General features: G+C 34.0%; 1 protein-coding gene and 1 long non-coding RNA gene across 2 annotated transcripts; both read left to right on the forward strand.

The window, feature by feature from the left end:
- The first annotated feature begins 1659 nt into the window (after nt 1-1659).
- On the forward strand, nt 1660-2300 carry LOC138125619 (uncharacterized). The gene is made up of 2 exons (XM_069041041.1): nt 1660-1919; nt 1996-2300. Exons 1-2 carry the CDS (start codon nt 1661-1663, stop codon nt 2298-2300), a joined length of 564 nt encoding a protein of 187 aa, XP_068897142.1. The 5' UTR covers nt 1660.
- Nucleotides 2301-15876: 13576 nt separating this feature from the next.
- On the forward strand, nt 15877-17305 carry LOC138126376 (uncharacterized). Its single transcript, XR_011157782.1, has 2 exons — nt 15877-16342; nt 16399-17305. It is a non-coding gene; the product is annotated as an uncharacterized lncRNA (long non-coding RNA).
- Nucleotides 17306-18329: the final 1024 nt, after the last annotated feature.

An 18329-nucleotide genomic window follows, 5' to 3' on the forward strand; every position in this document is an offset into this window, starting at 1 on the left:
GTCCATAAGTACTCCAGTTCCTGTATTAACACGTCGTCGAAGCAAAAAAGTAATAGAACCGAAGACGCCTCCTGAAATTGCCAATTTAATCCCACAACCGCTTCCAAAGAAAAAATTGAATCTATAAAGAAAATGTTGCCAAGCATGCCTCAGTTGGATCAAGATTTCTTTAAAACATTTCTTAATTTATAATTCTTAATAATATGTATTTTTTGTTTTTCCCGAGTTAAAAATATTTTCATTTTTTATAATACAATGTTGAATAAAATAAATATTTATTTTCTTACACATTACAATAATATTTTTTTTTACTTAACACTTTGTTTTAATTTAGCAGCTCTATTATCCTTTGAGTTTTCAACTTAATTAAGTTGTAAGAGGCAGTTAGAACTGTGCATTATTCAAGATTTCCGAAAAGTTAACTTCACAAAGTTCCATCTACATTTACGCATTTCTAGTTTTAATGTAAACCAGTATTATATCCATCTAATTATCCTATCGGTATAAAGCTAATGATCCTATTTTCAAGTTCAAACAAATTCTACTTTACTAACATTTTCGTAATATTGATTATCAATTGTGTAAAATTGCAACAGTGATATCTCAAAATGGTTAAGTGTCCAGTTAGAACCTTGTTATTCCAGGGGGGCGAATTGTTAACCCAGAGTCTTCATCTAGGTCAAGTCTAAATTCTATTCCAAATATATTTCATCCGATTTCTGACTTTAAAGCTGGTGGCAAGAAACACATTGAAACTACCAACTGGATATTAAGTATGATTATTAAAGATAATCTTCCCATGTACTTTGTTGAAAACATTGGATTTAAACAGTTTTTGCATAAAGTTTTTCCATTATATTCCCTTCCAAGTGGGAGAACATTCACACGAATGTTAGATGCTAGATATGATGTGCAGTCAACAATTTTTCGAGAAAAGTTACAAAGTGTAAAGTTTTATACTCTTACAGCAGACATCTGGACAGATGCACATCAGACTCGAAGTTTCTGGGGAATAACTCTACATTACCTTGAAGACACTAACATGATGACTAAGAACCTTAGTGTATATGCTCTTGATAATCGCCACACTTCAGAATATATTTCCTCTATTTTCAATACAGAATGTGAAAGCTGGGGTATAAATAGAAATAAAATTTTAGCTGTTGTGACCGATAACGGACAAAATATGGTCAAGGCAGCATGTGACACTTTTGGAGTAGACAACCACGTGCATTGTTTTGCAAATACGTTGAATTTAATGGCTGAGACTGCAATCAAGAATGAACCTGTTATTTCAGAGCTTATTGAGAGAATTAAAAGAATTGTAACTTGGTTCAAACAAAGTTGCATTGCGTCTGATGCTTTACGAAGAAAGCAAGTGAAAAATGGTGTTGCAGAGGCTTCTGTTTTGAAACTGATACAAAGTGTAGACACGAGGTGGAATTCAAAGTTTTTTATGATAGATAGGTTTTTATTGCTTCGACAGCATGTAAATGATGTATTATTGAATGCATCAAAAGCTCCAAATGTGTTGAATGCCAATGAAATTAATATGTTAAAAGAGCTTAAAAAAATACTAAAACCCATAGAACTATCAACAAAAGAACCTTCTGCAGATAAATATGTCACAATCAGCAAAATTATTCCGTTAGTTCATTGTATGGAAAATGAATTGGAAAAATATGAACCTGAAAGTTACGAAGTGAAAAATTTCAAAAAGCTGTTAATTACTGAACTTCAGAAAAGATTTGGAAAGATAGAGCAAGTGGAAAGATTGACGATATCAACCCTGTTAGACCCACGATTAAAAAAAATCCACTTCAAAGACTTTTTATCAGTAGGAAAAGCTGTTGTTTCCATTAAGAAACAATTAGAAGATTTATTTAAAAAAGGACATAGACAGGATGACACCAGAAATAGTTCAAATTATTGTAGAAGACAATAATGAAGAAAAAGATTTGGATTTATGGCAACATCATAAATCACTTGTAACAGCACTTCAAAAATCGAATTACATTAGTGACGAATATATAAAGAACGTGATTAACTCAGAAGTAAGCCAGTATTTAAATACTCCTGTACATCAACTGTTTGGAAATCCATTCAAGATATGGAACACCTTAAAATTGATGTATCCTCATTTGTATAAAATTGCAATTAAATATTTGCAAGTAACTGCTTCATCTGTCCCTGCAGAGCGTCTGTTCTCAAAGACTGGTCAAATACTGACAGACAAAAGAAGCAGAAATAAGCCAAAAAGACTAAACCGCCTAGTTTTTCTAAGTTCTTTTTATGACTGATTAATTTTTGTTCAGTATTAAGTTTTTGCATATGTATTATATTTACAAAGAGTATTTTATTTAAGTTTATAGAATGTATTCTTTTGTTATTTTGTTTACGTTTTTATTATTTTGTTTACGTTTTTATTATTTTGTTTACATCTTTATTATTTTGTTTACCTTTTGTTATTTTGTTTATATTTTTGTATATACATAAACGTTTACATTTCAAACATTTTCCTGTGGTTCGTGTTTATTTATCTCATTTTTAAAAAACATCGATATCATTAAACCATCGATGTTTTTTCTCGATGCATCGGCCATCGATATTTTATTATTCGATCCTCGATGTATGTAAACATCGATGTCTTTTTTTCGATGTGCCCATCTCTAGTCTGGCCCCTGTTTAAGCCATGCGCGCGCATGTACAGGGTGATTCAAGTTTTACTGCCCGAGCAAAAACACAATTTAAAATTCTCAAAAAATACAGGAATGATTGTGTAACGCTGTAGAACATTCTGTAAAAATTTCAAATTTTTTAATGAAACGAGTAAATATTTAGTTTTAATTCAATAACCGCCAGATTAATTTACATAATTTTTCACTGAGAGTCCTTTCAAACATTTAGGAAAAGTTTGAAGTCATTGAAATCATCAAAGCATCACCGGTTTTTGAAATAAATGGAATTCGATATTAAAGTGCAAAATTTAGCTATGATTTATTATTAAATTGGGCGGTCAGTTCAACAATAGAGGTTGCCATGGGTTATTTATGATACCCTTAAGGGACTAAAGAATTACTAGAAAAGTTCTCAACAGATGTTTCTCAACAAAGAGGTACATATTTATTTATGACACTGCAGTTGTAAATCTTGATCATTTTTCGCTGTTAATGTTAAAATTGGAATAATTCAAAAACTAATCCTTCTCTTTTGATGCGAATTTCATAAGTATGTTCTTTGAATTAATTGTGAATTATGAGCGTGCACGGAAAACAAATTTTTTTTGCTCTGAATGAAGTGATACGGGAAAATTGATTGCACACGTTTGAAGCATTACATGAAGGGAATGTAACCCTAAAGTTTCGTAATTGTTACTAATTTTATAATTTAATCGTGCGGGCGGTAAAACTTGAATCACAAAGGCTACACAAGTATACTCCGTACTCTGATAGATTGTACGGTTTTTGATAGAAGACAGACCCAGAGAATAGTGTGGCGGGAATTAGTCTACAGGGATACAACAGTTTTCTACATAACGTGAAACAATTGAGATGGAGAGTTTAGTATTTTTCACTGCTTTATGTTTTGTAACTAGAATTTAAAAACGTACAATCTATCACCGTACGGAGTTGATCAGCTATTGTGCTCTAACCTGTGCTCCTTTGTTTATTTTATCCCTTGCAAATGATTTTAAAGTATTAAATGACCCGTAATTTTAAATTATTGTTGTTCTGCCACTATCACAGTAGATCCTGACCCAGATTCTGATTATTTCAAATGCAGTGAATGCAACGTTATACATAAACGTTCGCATGATTTGCAACAACACGTACACTTTCATTTATAGTTACTGCTCGTCAAATGTTAGATGGCCGCTGAGATTCGGATGCGCAATGGTAACGGTAAAGTTCTCGTCTAGAAATAGTCAATTTTGACTTAAATTGTAAATCATTTTACAATAGGACAGCAAACCGTCTTATAACTACCATAATACTCTCTAACTTTATTGGCCCTTTGTTGTGCAGTGCCGACTCAAGGAAGAGCAAACATCAGGTATAAAGTAACAGCCCCTATTTATTTATGGAATTATTTATGGTAGTTATAAGACGATTTTCTCTCCTATTGTAAAATGATTTACAATTTAAGTCAAAATTGACTATTTTTCGACGAGGACTTTAGGAGTGGGGACGTCACTTGTTCGAGCGTCGCAGCAGTGGAAACACTGGTACACTCCAAACCATGGCTTTTAAAAGCACAATGAAACATATTTATCGCGGAATCAAGCGATTCAAAATCAAAGAAATTCCTTTTCGAGAGGATTTCCCTTGCCATTCAACGTGGAAACGCTGCAAGCATGGGGGGCACTTTTCCAGATTCCGCAATATTATCGGAAATTTTTGTATTAAATATATAGTGCTTGTAACTTCCTAAGGAATTCTGACTTAAACCCTAAATAAACCGAACAAAGACCCTACTTAAAGAAATGTATTGTCATATTGTGCCTGTCAATCACTAGAGGGTCTCCGACAAATATTTTGAGTACTACCCCAGGTAATTTTATTCTCCGAGGCCGGCTAGTGATTGACAGGTACAATATCACAATAAATTTCTTTAAGTAGGGTCTTTGTTCGGTTTATTTATGACTTAAGCCAAAATTCCTTAGGAAGATAAAAATACTATAAAACAAAAATGTTATGTAATTATGTTATTAATATTTTAAATTTAAACGATTAATATGACATTATGGATTAGGTATATGGAATAATGTGTTTGATTTCGTAATACATAACAGTTTATTAAAATAATGAATAATTCTTTGTGCCTCATCTTACCGTATTCGAATTCTGGGAAATTGCTTACGGCATTATGTAAAAGTGGCTGAAGTGCTGCGAATAACGAACATCTGCTTGTAATTGTAATTTAAGCGAACGGTCCAATCGACTCGTCCACCGACAAAATAGCAAGAACAGGTACTTCATTAAAATTTACAGTGCTTTATGATTTTGAAATTTAAGAAGACGTAATTATCAAAATGTACAACGTGTGTTAACAATAAGAGCAACTTTATGGGTGTCATTTTCTAAAAAGGAGAAATGTAAAAATTACAATGCCGTTGGAAATTTAGTGGGAAAGGTACCTGTTTATTATTATTTAGGTAATAAAAATTGCAGATCACAAATACGTTGAAGACTCGCAATACGTCAGTAGATTACAGCTACAGGATTAAAATCTCGTCGACAACGCGGAGTTAGAACAAGTCGATTTCTGTATCTGAGTGTACTTTTCAGAATTATACCCCACTTTACCGCTTCACCTTATCGCATCTTGCGTCGCACTCCCTCTTCTGCGCATCCTTAGCGGCCATCTAAGATTTGACGAGCAGTACGTTATAAGTCCGCTAGGTTACTTGTAACCAAGGAGGTTAAAGTAAGAGGAGGGAAAGCGCCCTATGCTGGTAATGCATTGAAAGTGATGCCAATCGTTCCTTCTCCAGCAACCTTTTATGACCGCGAACGTCCTTGAACGGCCCACCGGGTATCGCATCGCTCTGGCGCCAGTGGCGTTCCTTTAACCCCCGCAACAAGGTGTTAAGCGTTTTTATGTTACAACAAATGCTCCAGTGCGCCCCATCATGTACTTATAGTTTTTTCTGAATTATAAATTTACTTCTTTTATTTTTGTTAAATTTTTTCATGTACTTTATGTTACAAATTACAATAAATGCATCTGTGCGCCCCATCTTTTATACGCCACTGGTACCATCCCCACCAACCACCCTTGTTTAGCAACCTTTTATGGCTCTGCACGATTTGGCGGATGGCATCACTTTTTCAAACTGGCTTTCCCTCCTCTTACTTTAACCTCCTTGCTTATAACAGTACGAGATAGACATGGACGAGGCGACATTACGAGCCGAGTCAAGAATGTTACAAGTAGTACCGGACGTACCTATATCGTAACGTATTTTATTTCATACTGTAAGTTTGTTATGTATCATTATTTTATTTCAAAAATTAAAAAATCACATAATATTGTGAAAATCTCATCACCTTTTTTTCTGTGGCAACGGCCGTTGCTATTGATTTTTTGCATTGAATATTTTTTCACTTTAAAATGGACGCCATAAACGCTGCGGGTTGTTCGGCTGTTCCCGACTCAATAATGACGAAATCCCACGAAGCAAGTGCAAAATTGATGCCTACGAAGTCGGCAGCTAGGTACGAAAAGGAGTACCAAGTGTTTAGCCAGTCGAAGGAACGGCATGGGCTGAGACAAGTGGAGGAAAATGTCATGTTGGCATATTTTTTGGATGCAGTAAGTTTTTTAATTATTGAAATCTCTCCTTCTGGCTAATATAATGCTATCTAAATTATTTACAGTCGAAAAAAGGAAGCAGTTCCTCATTATGGGCTAAATATTCTATGTTAAAATCGATGTTCCTTGTTCAGGAAAATGTAAAGATAGGTGCATTTATAAAACTAACATCGTTTTTAAAAAAATGCAACGTTGGATACCAACCAACACAATCCTTACCAGGGCGGAAGTAAATCGATTTATTTTTAAAGGAAGCCCCTGACACGCAATATCTCTTGGCAAAGGTATGCAGAATAAGTAATTAATATCCATTCAAGAATTAAATTTGTTATTTTTTGTAGGTCGTTGCAATGCTAGGAATTACAGGGCGTTGTCGACGTGAGGAATTATATTCGATGACTGTTGATGACATACAAGACACTGGAACGCAGTTGGTAATTACGATTCCTTATACTAAAACCAATGTAAGAAGAACATTTTCCGTCATAAATGAAGCGGAGGGAATCAATTTTTTGGAGATGTTTCGAAAATACACTGCTCTACGTCCGAAAAATTTGCAAGAAAAAATGTTTGTGTGCAACCGTACGCGAAATGAGCTCTTCGCGTGCGTACAACAGGCCGCGAAATTGAATTTCGCAGCCGTTGCCTTGACGACGGCCGTAAAAGTAAAAGTCATTTTTATACAGGGTGTCCCCCAAAAAAAAGACGAGTCCATAGCTCCCTTATTTATCGGAGGATTTTAATTATCTATACACCAAATTAAAGGGTTATTAATAGGCTACAAAACGGCTTAATAAATTCACGTATAGCTCCAAGGGCTTCAAGACTAAACTGTCAAAATATTTTTTTTCGAATGGCATTACATACCTTTTTTTAGTAATTCTGATAGAGATTTTAATTCTGAAAACAACAATGTATCACAAGTATAACTTCACATAAAAAAAAAATAACACTAACTTTTGAAACAAATGACGAGCACCAAGCGAAAAGATATCAAAATGGATTGCGTTACAATGTAATAACCAAATTAAGGTAGCTGGAAAAACAAATGACAAATAATAACATGTGGGATTGCGCAGATATGCCGCCAATGTTTAGCGCAAAATGGAATATAGACGATAGTAGCCTTTTTCTACATTTTTTTTGTGAATTTTTGGTATTTAAATGTATACTTGTGATACACTGTTGTTTTCAGAATAAAAACCTCTATCAGAATTACTAAAAAAAATATGTAATCCCATTTAAAAAAAAAATATTTTGACAACCATTTAATTTGGTGTAATGATAATTAAAATCTTCCGATAAATAACGGAGTTATGGACTCGTCTTCTTTTTTGGGGACACTCTGTATTTATTTATTATTACAATTACAACATATCTATCTGCATATTTCCGGTGTAATCTTACAAAATCTGGATTGGTTACAGTTAAAGTTTGATTTTGTGTCAGGAATGGCCACTATTATAACAGAATTTTCATCCGGTTTGAAATTTCTGCCAATTTCAAATGAGACAGCCGCATGAGGTTGAGGAGTCGATAAGAAAGATCCCCATTATCGATCTATCATCTATATGAAACATACACATGTGAATTAGGTTAATTTTGTTTACTTTTTCACCGATCAAAAAGAGAAATATCTCGTAACATTTCCTGAATGTCATCAACAGACATTTTGGTTTATTTGTGTCTTAGCACGCCTCCTGATATTTCCACGATTAAAATAACCTAAAAATGAGCAGATGGTACAACCTAGCATAACAGAACTTAACATTTACCTTCCACCATAAATAAATTCCAATAAATAGGTAAGCCAGTACAACATTATCCGACACGGTTTTCACATTCTTCTTGTTACATCAGACTCAAAGTCACTGTAACATTTTATAATATTTTTTTAACTCTGGATGAGTACACGGAACTGAAACATCGTAATTTTCTTCGGGCATTTTTGCAATTTTTCTCAAAGTGAATTGTTTTATTTATGTCGTTTCCATAGCGACATGGCGACATGTAGGCCGAATTTATTTTTATTGACAGTGAAGGAAATTTTACTTGTTCATTTTATGATTACAAATTTTCGGATTGCACACAAAATGTTGTGTACACCTTGGCTACGAAATCCTTTGACAACCTCGAGATTGTCTTGTCTCGGCCGCAAAGCGGCCTTGACGACAATTTTTCTCTCGGTTCGTCAAAGTACGATTTCGCATCCTTGATATAGAAATAACTATTTTTGTTGGATACCGGCAAGAAAAATGTATTTCGCAGAGGGTCGGAATTCACACTAGTGGGAGCATGCCAAGAAAGATTGCCGAATATCTAAAGTTAGAACATCCTGACAGATACATAGGACACTGTTTTCGTCGGACGTCCGCAACTCTGCTTGCAAATGCAGGTGCAGATTTATCGGTGTTAAAGGGCATGGAAAAGTTCGTCAGCAGCTGAGAAATACGTTGAAGACGCAATAGACGGAAAAGTTAAGATTGCCCGTATGATACAAGGTGGCGAAAATTTCGTTGAAGTTCTACAACAGAGACAATCAAACGTTTCTAGCTCTACATCGAGTAACAACCCCGGAATTAGCGTTACGGGCAATACAAATTGTTCGATTAATGTACATTTAAATATTCCAAATAACTAATTTATGTTTGCGTTTCTAATGTACATTTTTTTGTCAAATTTGATTAATAAAAATAACAGTCCGGTAGGTGTTGCTTAGCGACACTTCCCGGCTCTGATACTGTTATAACTCACCTACCGGACTCAAATTGATGATGTAGTCGAACATCTACCGGACAGTTTGAAATAAAAAAATAAATAGCGAGGTCTCCTCGAGGCTATGACTCAATTAGCTTTTGGAAGGTAGAACATGTAAACATGTATTAATAAAAAAAAAAAAACAAAATGTAAAAACGTTAACGCACATGACTCAACAAATATCAGAAATTAATTTATCAAAGGAATTGTTCAAAGTATTTTCCTTCGACTGCCTGACAATGTCCCAAGCGATCTTGAAAATTTCTTCGAGTGTTTTGTAAATGTCCACTACAAGCGTCAGTTATCCTTGCCTGTAATTCCTCCACAGTTTCTGGTTGACCTCTTATGAGGTCGTAAACTTGTGCGTTTTTTTTTAACTGTTGCCATAGGGAATTGCATGGTAAAATTTATACCCTGTGTTAACTTATGAATCTTATGATCCACTGCAGATTTGGTGCTAATTTTTATTTTTGTAATAAATAATTAATAAGACTACGTAATGAATACTGTTTGAACAACAAGCAATTTTATTGAACTAATTTTACTTTTCAAAGTTGAAATTAATGAACGTAAATAATTTGACAAAAAACGTAGTAGGCGAAATTCATTAAAATTTAAAAATAATTGAAATAATTCAATCATAGCCTCGAGGAGCTCTCGCTAGTTTTTATTTTTTAAATGAAAGTGACAAAAGTCAAAAGTGGAGATAATCTAGTGCTGGTTGAGCCGACAAGGACGCTATTCCGGCGCCTTTGGAAAGGTTGGGATATTGAATTGTAATATATCCGCTAGTTTAAAAAATCTTCCAACTTTGTTCCAAAAATGGTTTGAATATTTTCATCGGAACAAAAGTTAATAGGGTATAAGTTTTACCATGGCGAATGGAGCCAGTAAAACCAGTTACTTGGCGTGTCTTGTATAATATTTTATTTGTTATAAAATTGTAAATATCGGATTTAGGTGTGTTTAAGCGCAGGTTTTGATATTTAAATTAAACTAATTATCGAGAATGAACTGATTTATTTGAAAGCAGCTATTCGACTAACTAAGAAAAACGACAAAAACGCATGGTGTGACAAAAATAGAGAGTCACAAAAACTCACTCGCTTACATAAGTCACAATGGAAATAATGCACATCCGTGACATTGAAAAACTGTACTTTTTGTACAATAATAATTCAATATTCTAACACTCCCACTCAAAAATTACAGGAGCTAGATACCTTGAATTTAATTATTAACTTTATATAAAAATAAGTCTAATGGTAGGCTATAATATAATGTAACAGTAAAAACTAATATTTCCTTACTGTAACTTAAAATTATTATTCCATTCCAATAGTTAGTCGAATTTCTAGAAATTTTGCTGCTACTAGGGACTTTGTAAAAACGTCTGCCAACTGATGACCTGTTGGAACATATTTTAAAATTATTGTGTTTTGTTGTATTTGTTCTCGGATAAAATGATATTTGATATCAATATGTTTGGTCCTTTTATGATCAGTTGGGTTATTGGCAATGCCTATACATCCATTATTATCTTCAAAAATAATTATAGGGTCTTTTATTTCAAAGTGTACGCTTTCATAAGTGATTTTAGCCACATTGCTTCTTTTACACTTTCATATAATGCCATATATTCGGCTTCAGTGGAAGAAGTTGCTACTGAGTTTTGTTTTTTAGTATTCCAACAAATCGTACAGGATTCAAAAACACGAAACAAATATCCTGTTGTACTTTTTCTATCACTCAAATCACTTCCCCAATCTGCATCAGCATAGCCAATAACTACTTTTGTATATGTAGACCTTTTATATACTAATTTGAGGTCAAGTGTCCCTTTTATATATCTCAATACTCGTTTTAAACACTGCCAAAGCTCTTTATTATTTTTACTTTGAAAACGACTCAGAATATTTATTGCTGCACAAAGATCTGGTCGTGTACAGAGCATGGCATACATTAAACATCCAACTAAATTTTTACAGGGTGCGTTATAACTTATATTCGAGTTAAGTTCTTCATAATTTATTTGTACAGGCAAAGGTGTAGCTACTGGTTTACAATCACTCATATTAAATTTTATCAAAATATTTTTAAGAAATATATTTTGATCTAGGGTAATTTCATTTTCAGAACGGATAATTCTAATACCAAGAAACAATGAAATTTGTTTTAAATCTATCATTCGAAACTGTTGCATTAAGAATGCTTTGAAATTAGTCATGGTTTCAGCATTATAAGTAATAATTAGTACATCATCAACATACAACATTTAAAATATACAGACAGCGATCTACCTTTGAATTTTGAAAACCCTTTTCTTTTAAAGTTTGATCAAACAGTTCAAACCAGCATCTTGAAGATTGTTTAAGCCCGTACAATGATTTATGTAATTTGCACACCTGATTTTCATTGCATTTAACACCTTCAGGTACTTGCATGTAAATGTGCTCTTTCAAGGTACCATTTAAAAATGCAGTTTTGACATCCATATGATGCATTTGTAAATTAAATTGATTAGCAAATGCTAATAAAAATCTAAAGGTGGTGATTCTTGCAACTGGTGCAAAAGTTTCGTTATAGTCAATTGAATATTGTTGACTGAAACCTTTAGCAACTAATCTAGTTTTATACTTTATAGGATTTCCCATTGCATCATTTTTAATTGTGAAGACCCATCTACAACCGATAATATTTTTACCAATAGGTTTATCGATTAAAGTCCAAGTTTGATTTACTTCAAGAGCTTGGATTTCTTCATTTATAGCGTCCTCCCACTGTTTGCGATCTTCCCTTTCTTTAATTTCAGTGTAAGATTTAGGGATTGTTGTATTATGAAAAGTAATCATGCAATTTAAGTATGTTTGCATTTCAGTAAGTTCATCATTATAACAGGGTTGAGGACGATTTTTAATTCTTTCACTCCTTCTAATTGGTGTTACTGATTTATCTGTTTCACTAATTTCTTTCACAGGTTTATCAGTTTCATGCGACACCGATTTGTCCACTGTTTTATCTGTTTCATGACTAGCAAGTTTGTTTTGTTTGTCCAATGATTTATCTGTTTTATTTGTACCAGATTTATCATTTTCGGACATCACAGTTTTATCCACTGTGTTACTTGCTTCATCACAATCAGTTTTAACAGTCTTAAATGGCACATAATTATTTACTGTTTTATCTGCTTTATGAATGTCAGATTTAATAACAGTTTTAGACTCTGCAGTTTTCATAGTTTCGTCCATCTGCAATAAAGGTCTCGAGATTTTAAAATTTATCTCGTCAAATATTAGATCTCTAGCGATTAGGAATTTTGATTACTAGGATCCCATATTTTATAACCGTTAGGTGCATATCCAACTAATATGCCCTTAAAAGATGTTTGATCAAATTTACTTTTTCTGATTTTATTATGAACATATACGGTTGACCCAAAGACTCTTAAATATTGTATTTTTGGTTTTTTGTTGTGCCACAATTCATAAGGAGTTTTATTTGCCTCGAGAGCTTTAGTGGGGCTTATATTAATAAGGTTTACTGCTGTTAAAACAGCCTCACCCCATAGGGCTTTATTTAGGTCAGCAGCAATGACCATGGTCCTGGCCCTTTCAGTAATGGTACGGTTCATCCTTTCAGATATACCGTTTTGTTGAGGCGTGTGACTAACAGTCAAATGATATGTAATGCCCTTTTGGCTACAAAAATCTTTATATTCATTCGATAAATATTCACGACCATTGTCGCAATACAAATTGACGATCTTTAGATTAAAATGGGCTTCACACTTTGCTACAAAGTCTTTAAACATAGGGAAAACATCAGATTTATAAGTTATTAAATAAACAACTGTATAATGAGTGAAGTCATCAATGAATGTCACAAAATAATTTTTGCCATCTACAGTACTAGGTTTAATTGGTCCACACACATCGGTGTGAATGATAAAAAGGGGGCGCTTTTCATGATTTTTAACTTTCGCTTTAGCGAAGGGAAGTCTAGACTGTTTACCATAAATGCAAGCTTCACAGATATTATCTGTAGGTTTTATTAATTCAAGATGATTAATGTCATCTATCATGTGTTCTATTTATGTGTTTTTAATTGAATGAATTTTTGCTTGCTTATATGACCAAGTCGTTCATGCCATATTTTGTAATTATTATTTATTACAGATTGACTTCCTAAATTTACCATGTTTTTACACGCTTTAATTTTTACAGCTGTTAAACCATTAAATGGCTTACCTGTTAAAATGGTTACATCACCATTTTTTATTGTGACACCTGCCGCATCAAATATAGTCGTCATTCCCTTTTCCTGCATCCGACGAACGGAAAGTAGATTGTAGGGGACGTCTGGGCAATACAGCACATCTTCCAACGTTCCGTAGATTCGTCTTCACTTTTACAGTACCTCTTTTTGTAGCAATGACGGAAGTATTTGTCTTGGCGACGGCAATGTTGATTGGTGGTGATAATTCATGGAATTCAGTAAAAACTCCGTCGTTATTTATTATGTGGTCTGTGGCCCCGGAATCCAAAATAAATGTAATTTGATTGTCATCATTTGTTTCTGACTGGTACTCCGTGCTTCCAATCATAAAAATAAAACCTTGATTAGCACTGTCGACATTGGTTTGAATACTTTGGATTGTTCGGGGACGATCTCCTTTTTCTATCATCCTTTTGTAGAAATAACAATCCTTCTTCATATGATTGGTACGACCACAATGGTCGCATTTTAGGTTTGAACACTTATATTGACGTCCAGATTTAAACTTATTTTTATGACCATTTTTCTTGAAGCCCTTTTGTGGTTTATATTTGAAATGACCCGCATTTTTCTTGTGAAAGGAAAAGTTTTGATTTGAACCACTTGATCCCGGAACACTAACACTCAGAATTTTTGTACTGGTCGCATTATCACTATCACCTTTAATTTTCACTTCATAGTCTAAAAGTCTATTTTTGACAAAGGTTAAATTCAGGTTGTCTTCGTTGAGAGTCTCTAATGCTGTTATGAGACCATCATAAGTCGAAGGGAGAGTTAGCAGAAGATGTGATACTTTGTCCATTTCATCTAATTTCGCACCCGCCGCAGTTAATTCCGTTATTATTTCTTCGAATGTGTTAAAATGTGCGATCAACGTTTGATCACCTTCCAGTTTTAATGAAAGGAGTCGTTTTCTTGCTGCAAGTTGCGTGGCCAAACTTTGTCGTTCATAGATAGCATCAAGTTGATCAAAAATGGTTTTGGCGAAACGTACCTCTTTCGCGAAACTCAAGAATGCATCACTTAAGTAGTCCACAATAACACCTCTCGCCGTGGAGTCCGCCTTTAACCAGTGTTCGTCTGGCAGATCTGGGATTGCATCTTCAACTGCATGAAGAATATTCAATTCACGCAATAGCGACTTTACTCGAAATTTCCAAATGCTATAGCGTTCTCCGTTGAATTGTTTGATGTTTCTTTTGTCGATCTTCTCCATGTTTTACACTTGGCACACCGGCACCTTTGTACCTTAATTTAACTTTCACGGTCGATTACAGATATTACACGATACCTGGGCCCATAACCTATGGGATTTAGGTGTGTTTAAGCGCAGGTTTTGATATTTAAATTAAACTAATTATCGAGAATGAGCTGATTTATTTGAAAGCAGCTATTCGACTAACTAAGAAAAACGACAAAAACGCATGGTGTGACAAAAATAGAGAGTCACAAAAACTCACTCGCTTACATAAGTCACAATGGAAATAATGCACATCCGTGACATTGAAAAACTGTACTTTTTGTACAATAATAATTCAATATTCTAACAGTAAACAACTAAATAAAAGTCGAACAAAATTAAAAATGATCAAATTCTGTTTTCTTCCAAATTATTCTTCAAAACTCAGAAACCTTAGAAGTACAATTACTATGACAACGCGCCGTTTGTTAAAATTGTTTATTTCCGTCAAGATTTTTTCTCAAATGAACGTGCCAGAAGAAATCAAAAAGAAGGCTATAAACGTGGCTTCCAGTTTACTGCCAGCGAAGTCTTTAGCAAGATATGAACGAGAATATGAAGAATTTAAAAATTGGCAAAAAAACAATAACGTAACTGATGTAACGGCAGACGTTCTTTTGGTGTATCTTCACCAACTATCAGAAAAATTTAGCCCCAATTCTTTGTGGTCGAAATGGTTCATGTTAAAAAGCTGAGATTAAAGAAAATGCTGAAGTTCGCAGGTTAGTTTTCCTATTCCTGACGTTATCAAAAAAGTTATATTTTAACTTGACATTTGTAGATTTCATAAGGTAATTGCCTTTCTCAAGAGAAAAAATGAGCGTTACGTGCCGAAGAAGGCAAGGGTTTTAACAAAAGAGCAAGTGGAAAAATTTCTTGTTGACGCTCCTGATGACTATTGGTTGTTATATAAAGTGATGACAATTTCTGGAATTTTTGGTGCTTGCCGGTGTGACGAGCTTCTCTCGTTCACGGTGAAGGACGTAGAAGATGTTGAGAATAGTAATTAACATCATAAGTCTGGGAACTCATAGTTTACAGTACGAGTTTGACGTTTAAGGACGAGGCGACGAAGGAGCCGAGTCTTGAAACTCGAAACGAGTGCTGTAAAAAAAGTTCACGGACGATTGTCGTTATGTATTTTATTACGACCTGCCTCAAATTTCGTTTGAAATTAATTTCAAAATAATTCAACAAATGCTCCAAATCTAGTTACATTTTCGGAACATGATTAGCAACGGCTGTTTGGCAATTGTTTAATTTGTTGATTTTGTCGGAATAATTTGGTGTGTCAAAATGTTTTCGAATGCAAATCCTCCACGAATTGTAAAAAAATCTGAAGAAGCGTGTGCTAAATTAATTCCAAGTAAGTCTGGTGAACGATACCACAAACAATTCAGCCATTTTTGCGAGTGGAAAGTTGAAAATAATGTTAAGGAAATTACCGAAGAAGTTATCCTGGCTTATTTTTTAGATTTGGTAAGACTTTAAATGGTTATATTGGTTATTTTATTTGTGAACTAATGTTTTTAGTCTAAGAAAATAGGAGCATCTTCTTTGTGGCCGAAATCCTCAATGATTAAATCAACATTAATTGCGAATGAAAATTTTGACCTATCTCGCTTTTCTAAATTGTTAGCTTTCCTGAAAAAACAATCAATTGGTCATGAATCCAAACAATCTAAAACATTAACCCGAGAAGAAATTTATAGATTTATGAAAGAAGCTTGTACTGACAAATATCTCCTGACAAAAGTAAGAGCAAATTTCAAATAAAACAAGAAAATAAACGAGTTTTTTTGAATTGACAGGTTATTGCTATGATTGGAATAGCTGGTGGTTGTAGAAGAGAAGAATTGTATAACATTTCACTAGACAATATCCAGGAAACTCAAACGCAGTTAGTAATTACAATTCCCTGCACTAAGACAAATCAAAGAAGGACCTTCACTGTAATAAACGAAGTAGACGGAATTAAATGTGTGGAGTTATTCAGAAAATACGTGTCACTGAGGCCAAAACATGTTAACCATAGAATGTTATTTTTGGGATATAGAAATTCAAAGTGTACCGTACAAAGAGTAGGAATACACACAATTGGAGGGATGCCAAAACAAATTGCACTGTTTTTGGGTCTTCAAGATCCTGACAAATATACTGGTCACTCGTTTCGGAGAACTTCTGCAACGCTTTTGGCCAATGCTGGTGCTGATTTAGCAGTACTAAAAAGACACGGAGCTTGGAAGAGTTCGTCTGTGGCTGAAAAATACATAGAAGACTCTTTGGAAAGCAAAAATAAAATTGCCAGGATGATACTGAACGGAGAAACCTTTGTCGAAGTATTGCAACAGCAAAACAAAGAAGTTACTAATTAAACCAGTCAGCAGCAACGATGGTTGTGGATGCAGGCGGAGATATTTTGACACTAAAACGTTCGGGAGGATGGAAAAGTAGTGGAATTGCGGAAGGTTATGTGGATGATTCTATCAATAAAAAAATTGAAAGTGCGAAAAACATGTTTCCTGGACGAAACTCAACGGATGTGGCTTCCACTTCGACAAATGTGGCCTCTACTTCGGGAAGTTCTACAATTAATTGTCCAATGACGAGCGAATTCACTTCCGCTTCAGGAATGTTCGACATTAGCGGAAATTCTAATTGTACATTTAATTTTAATTTGAATGAAACAAAGAAATAAAAATGTTCAAATGTTAAAAACACTCCTATTTTTTCCAAATTTCAAATTTCTCTACTAACTTGTTAAATTCATAACTGGTCTGCTGTCAATTTAACACTACTAGCCAGTTAAAATGAGTTTTCAACGTCAAGTGACAGTTCGAATAAATGACGTTTACAATTTAGTAACAAATAAAAATAATAATGTCTGGTCTGTTATGCTTAATATGAATGTCAGTTAAAACTGTTCGATCAAAATTTAATTTGTAATTATCATTTTCCAAACAACTTTCTGGTGTATAACTATAATGTTATTTCGAAAGACGGAGAAGCGAGAAAGCATTGGCCGAAGAAAGACAGGAAAGAGAAAAAGCATTGGCCGAAGAAAGACAGAAAAGAGAAAAGCTGTTGCTAAATTAAATGAGCGAATCTCGATCCTAGAGATGCGGCAGTACGCTAATGTCTTAAAAAAGCGAATAATAGAAAAGGTCTTCCCAGACAAAGATGTGAAGTTGCAGGATATAAAGCAGATTCCAGGTTATATAAAGCGACAGGAAAGTCAAGATCTTCATTGTCAAGAACGATGGACAAACCTCGAAAATGCATTTCGGTGCCAAGGTCTAGATATATTAATGGTAGGTGAGGATATCCGATACTTTATTGATGTAGGTAATATCGAAGCTCATCCAAAAATTGAATATGACACATACATGGACAGAATTTTGCTAATTGACTACAAATATTGGAATGACGCAGAGAAGGAAAGAATTCTAAGAATGGACCAAGCATTGAAGATTTTGAATTTTGCATGAGCTGAATGATGACATTGAACTCGAATCCTTTCCAATTTTTGACACACTGCTCTAGAATTTATTACACTAAATCAAGTAGGTAGTCGTTATTTTTTTTACTGTTTTAGTACGGGGTGATCAAGAAGGACTGTTTAAGTTGGTAATGTTGAATTTTATTTTTAAATGGTACAACTGAAGTAACTTCCGGTTGTTGACGGCTTCACACTGACAGCCGCATCAGTGACAAGTCAAATTTGACATATCAAATTAAATTA

This window comes from Tenebrio molitor, chromosome 3, assembly GCF_963966145.1.
Source record: "Tenebrio molitor chromosome 3, icTenMoli1.1, whole genome shotgun sequence".
Classification (NCBI taxonomy): domain Eukaryota; kingdom Metazoa; phylum Arthropoda; class Insecta; order Coleoptera; family Tenebrionidae; genus Tenebrio; species Tenebrio molitor.

Coding starts and splice junctions, on each gene's coding strand:
- LOC138125619 (XM_069041041.1), top strand. CDS start 1,661: ATGGAAAATGAATTGGAAAAATATGAACCTGAAAGTTACGAAGTGAAA. Junction 1,920..1,995: donor ACAGGATGACACCAGAAATA/GTTCAAATTATT, acceptor CACTTGTAACAG/CACTTCAAAAATCGAATTAC.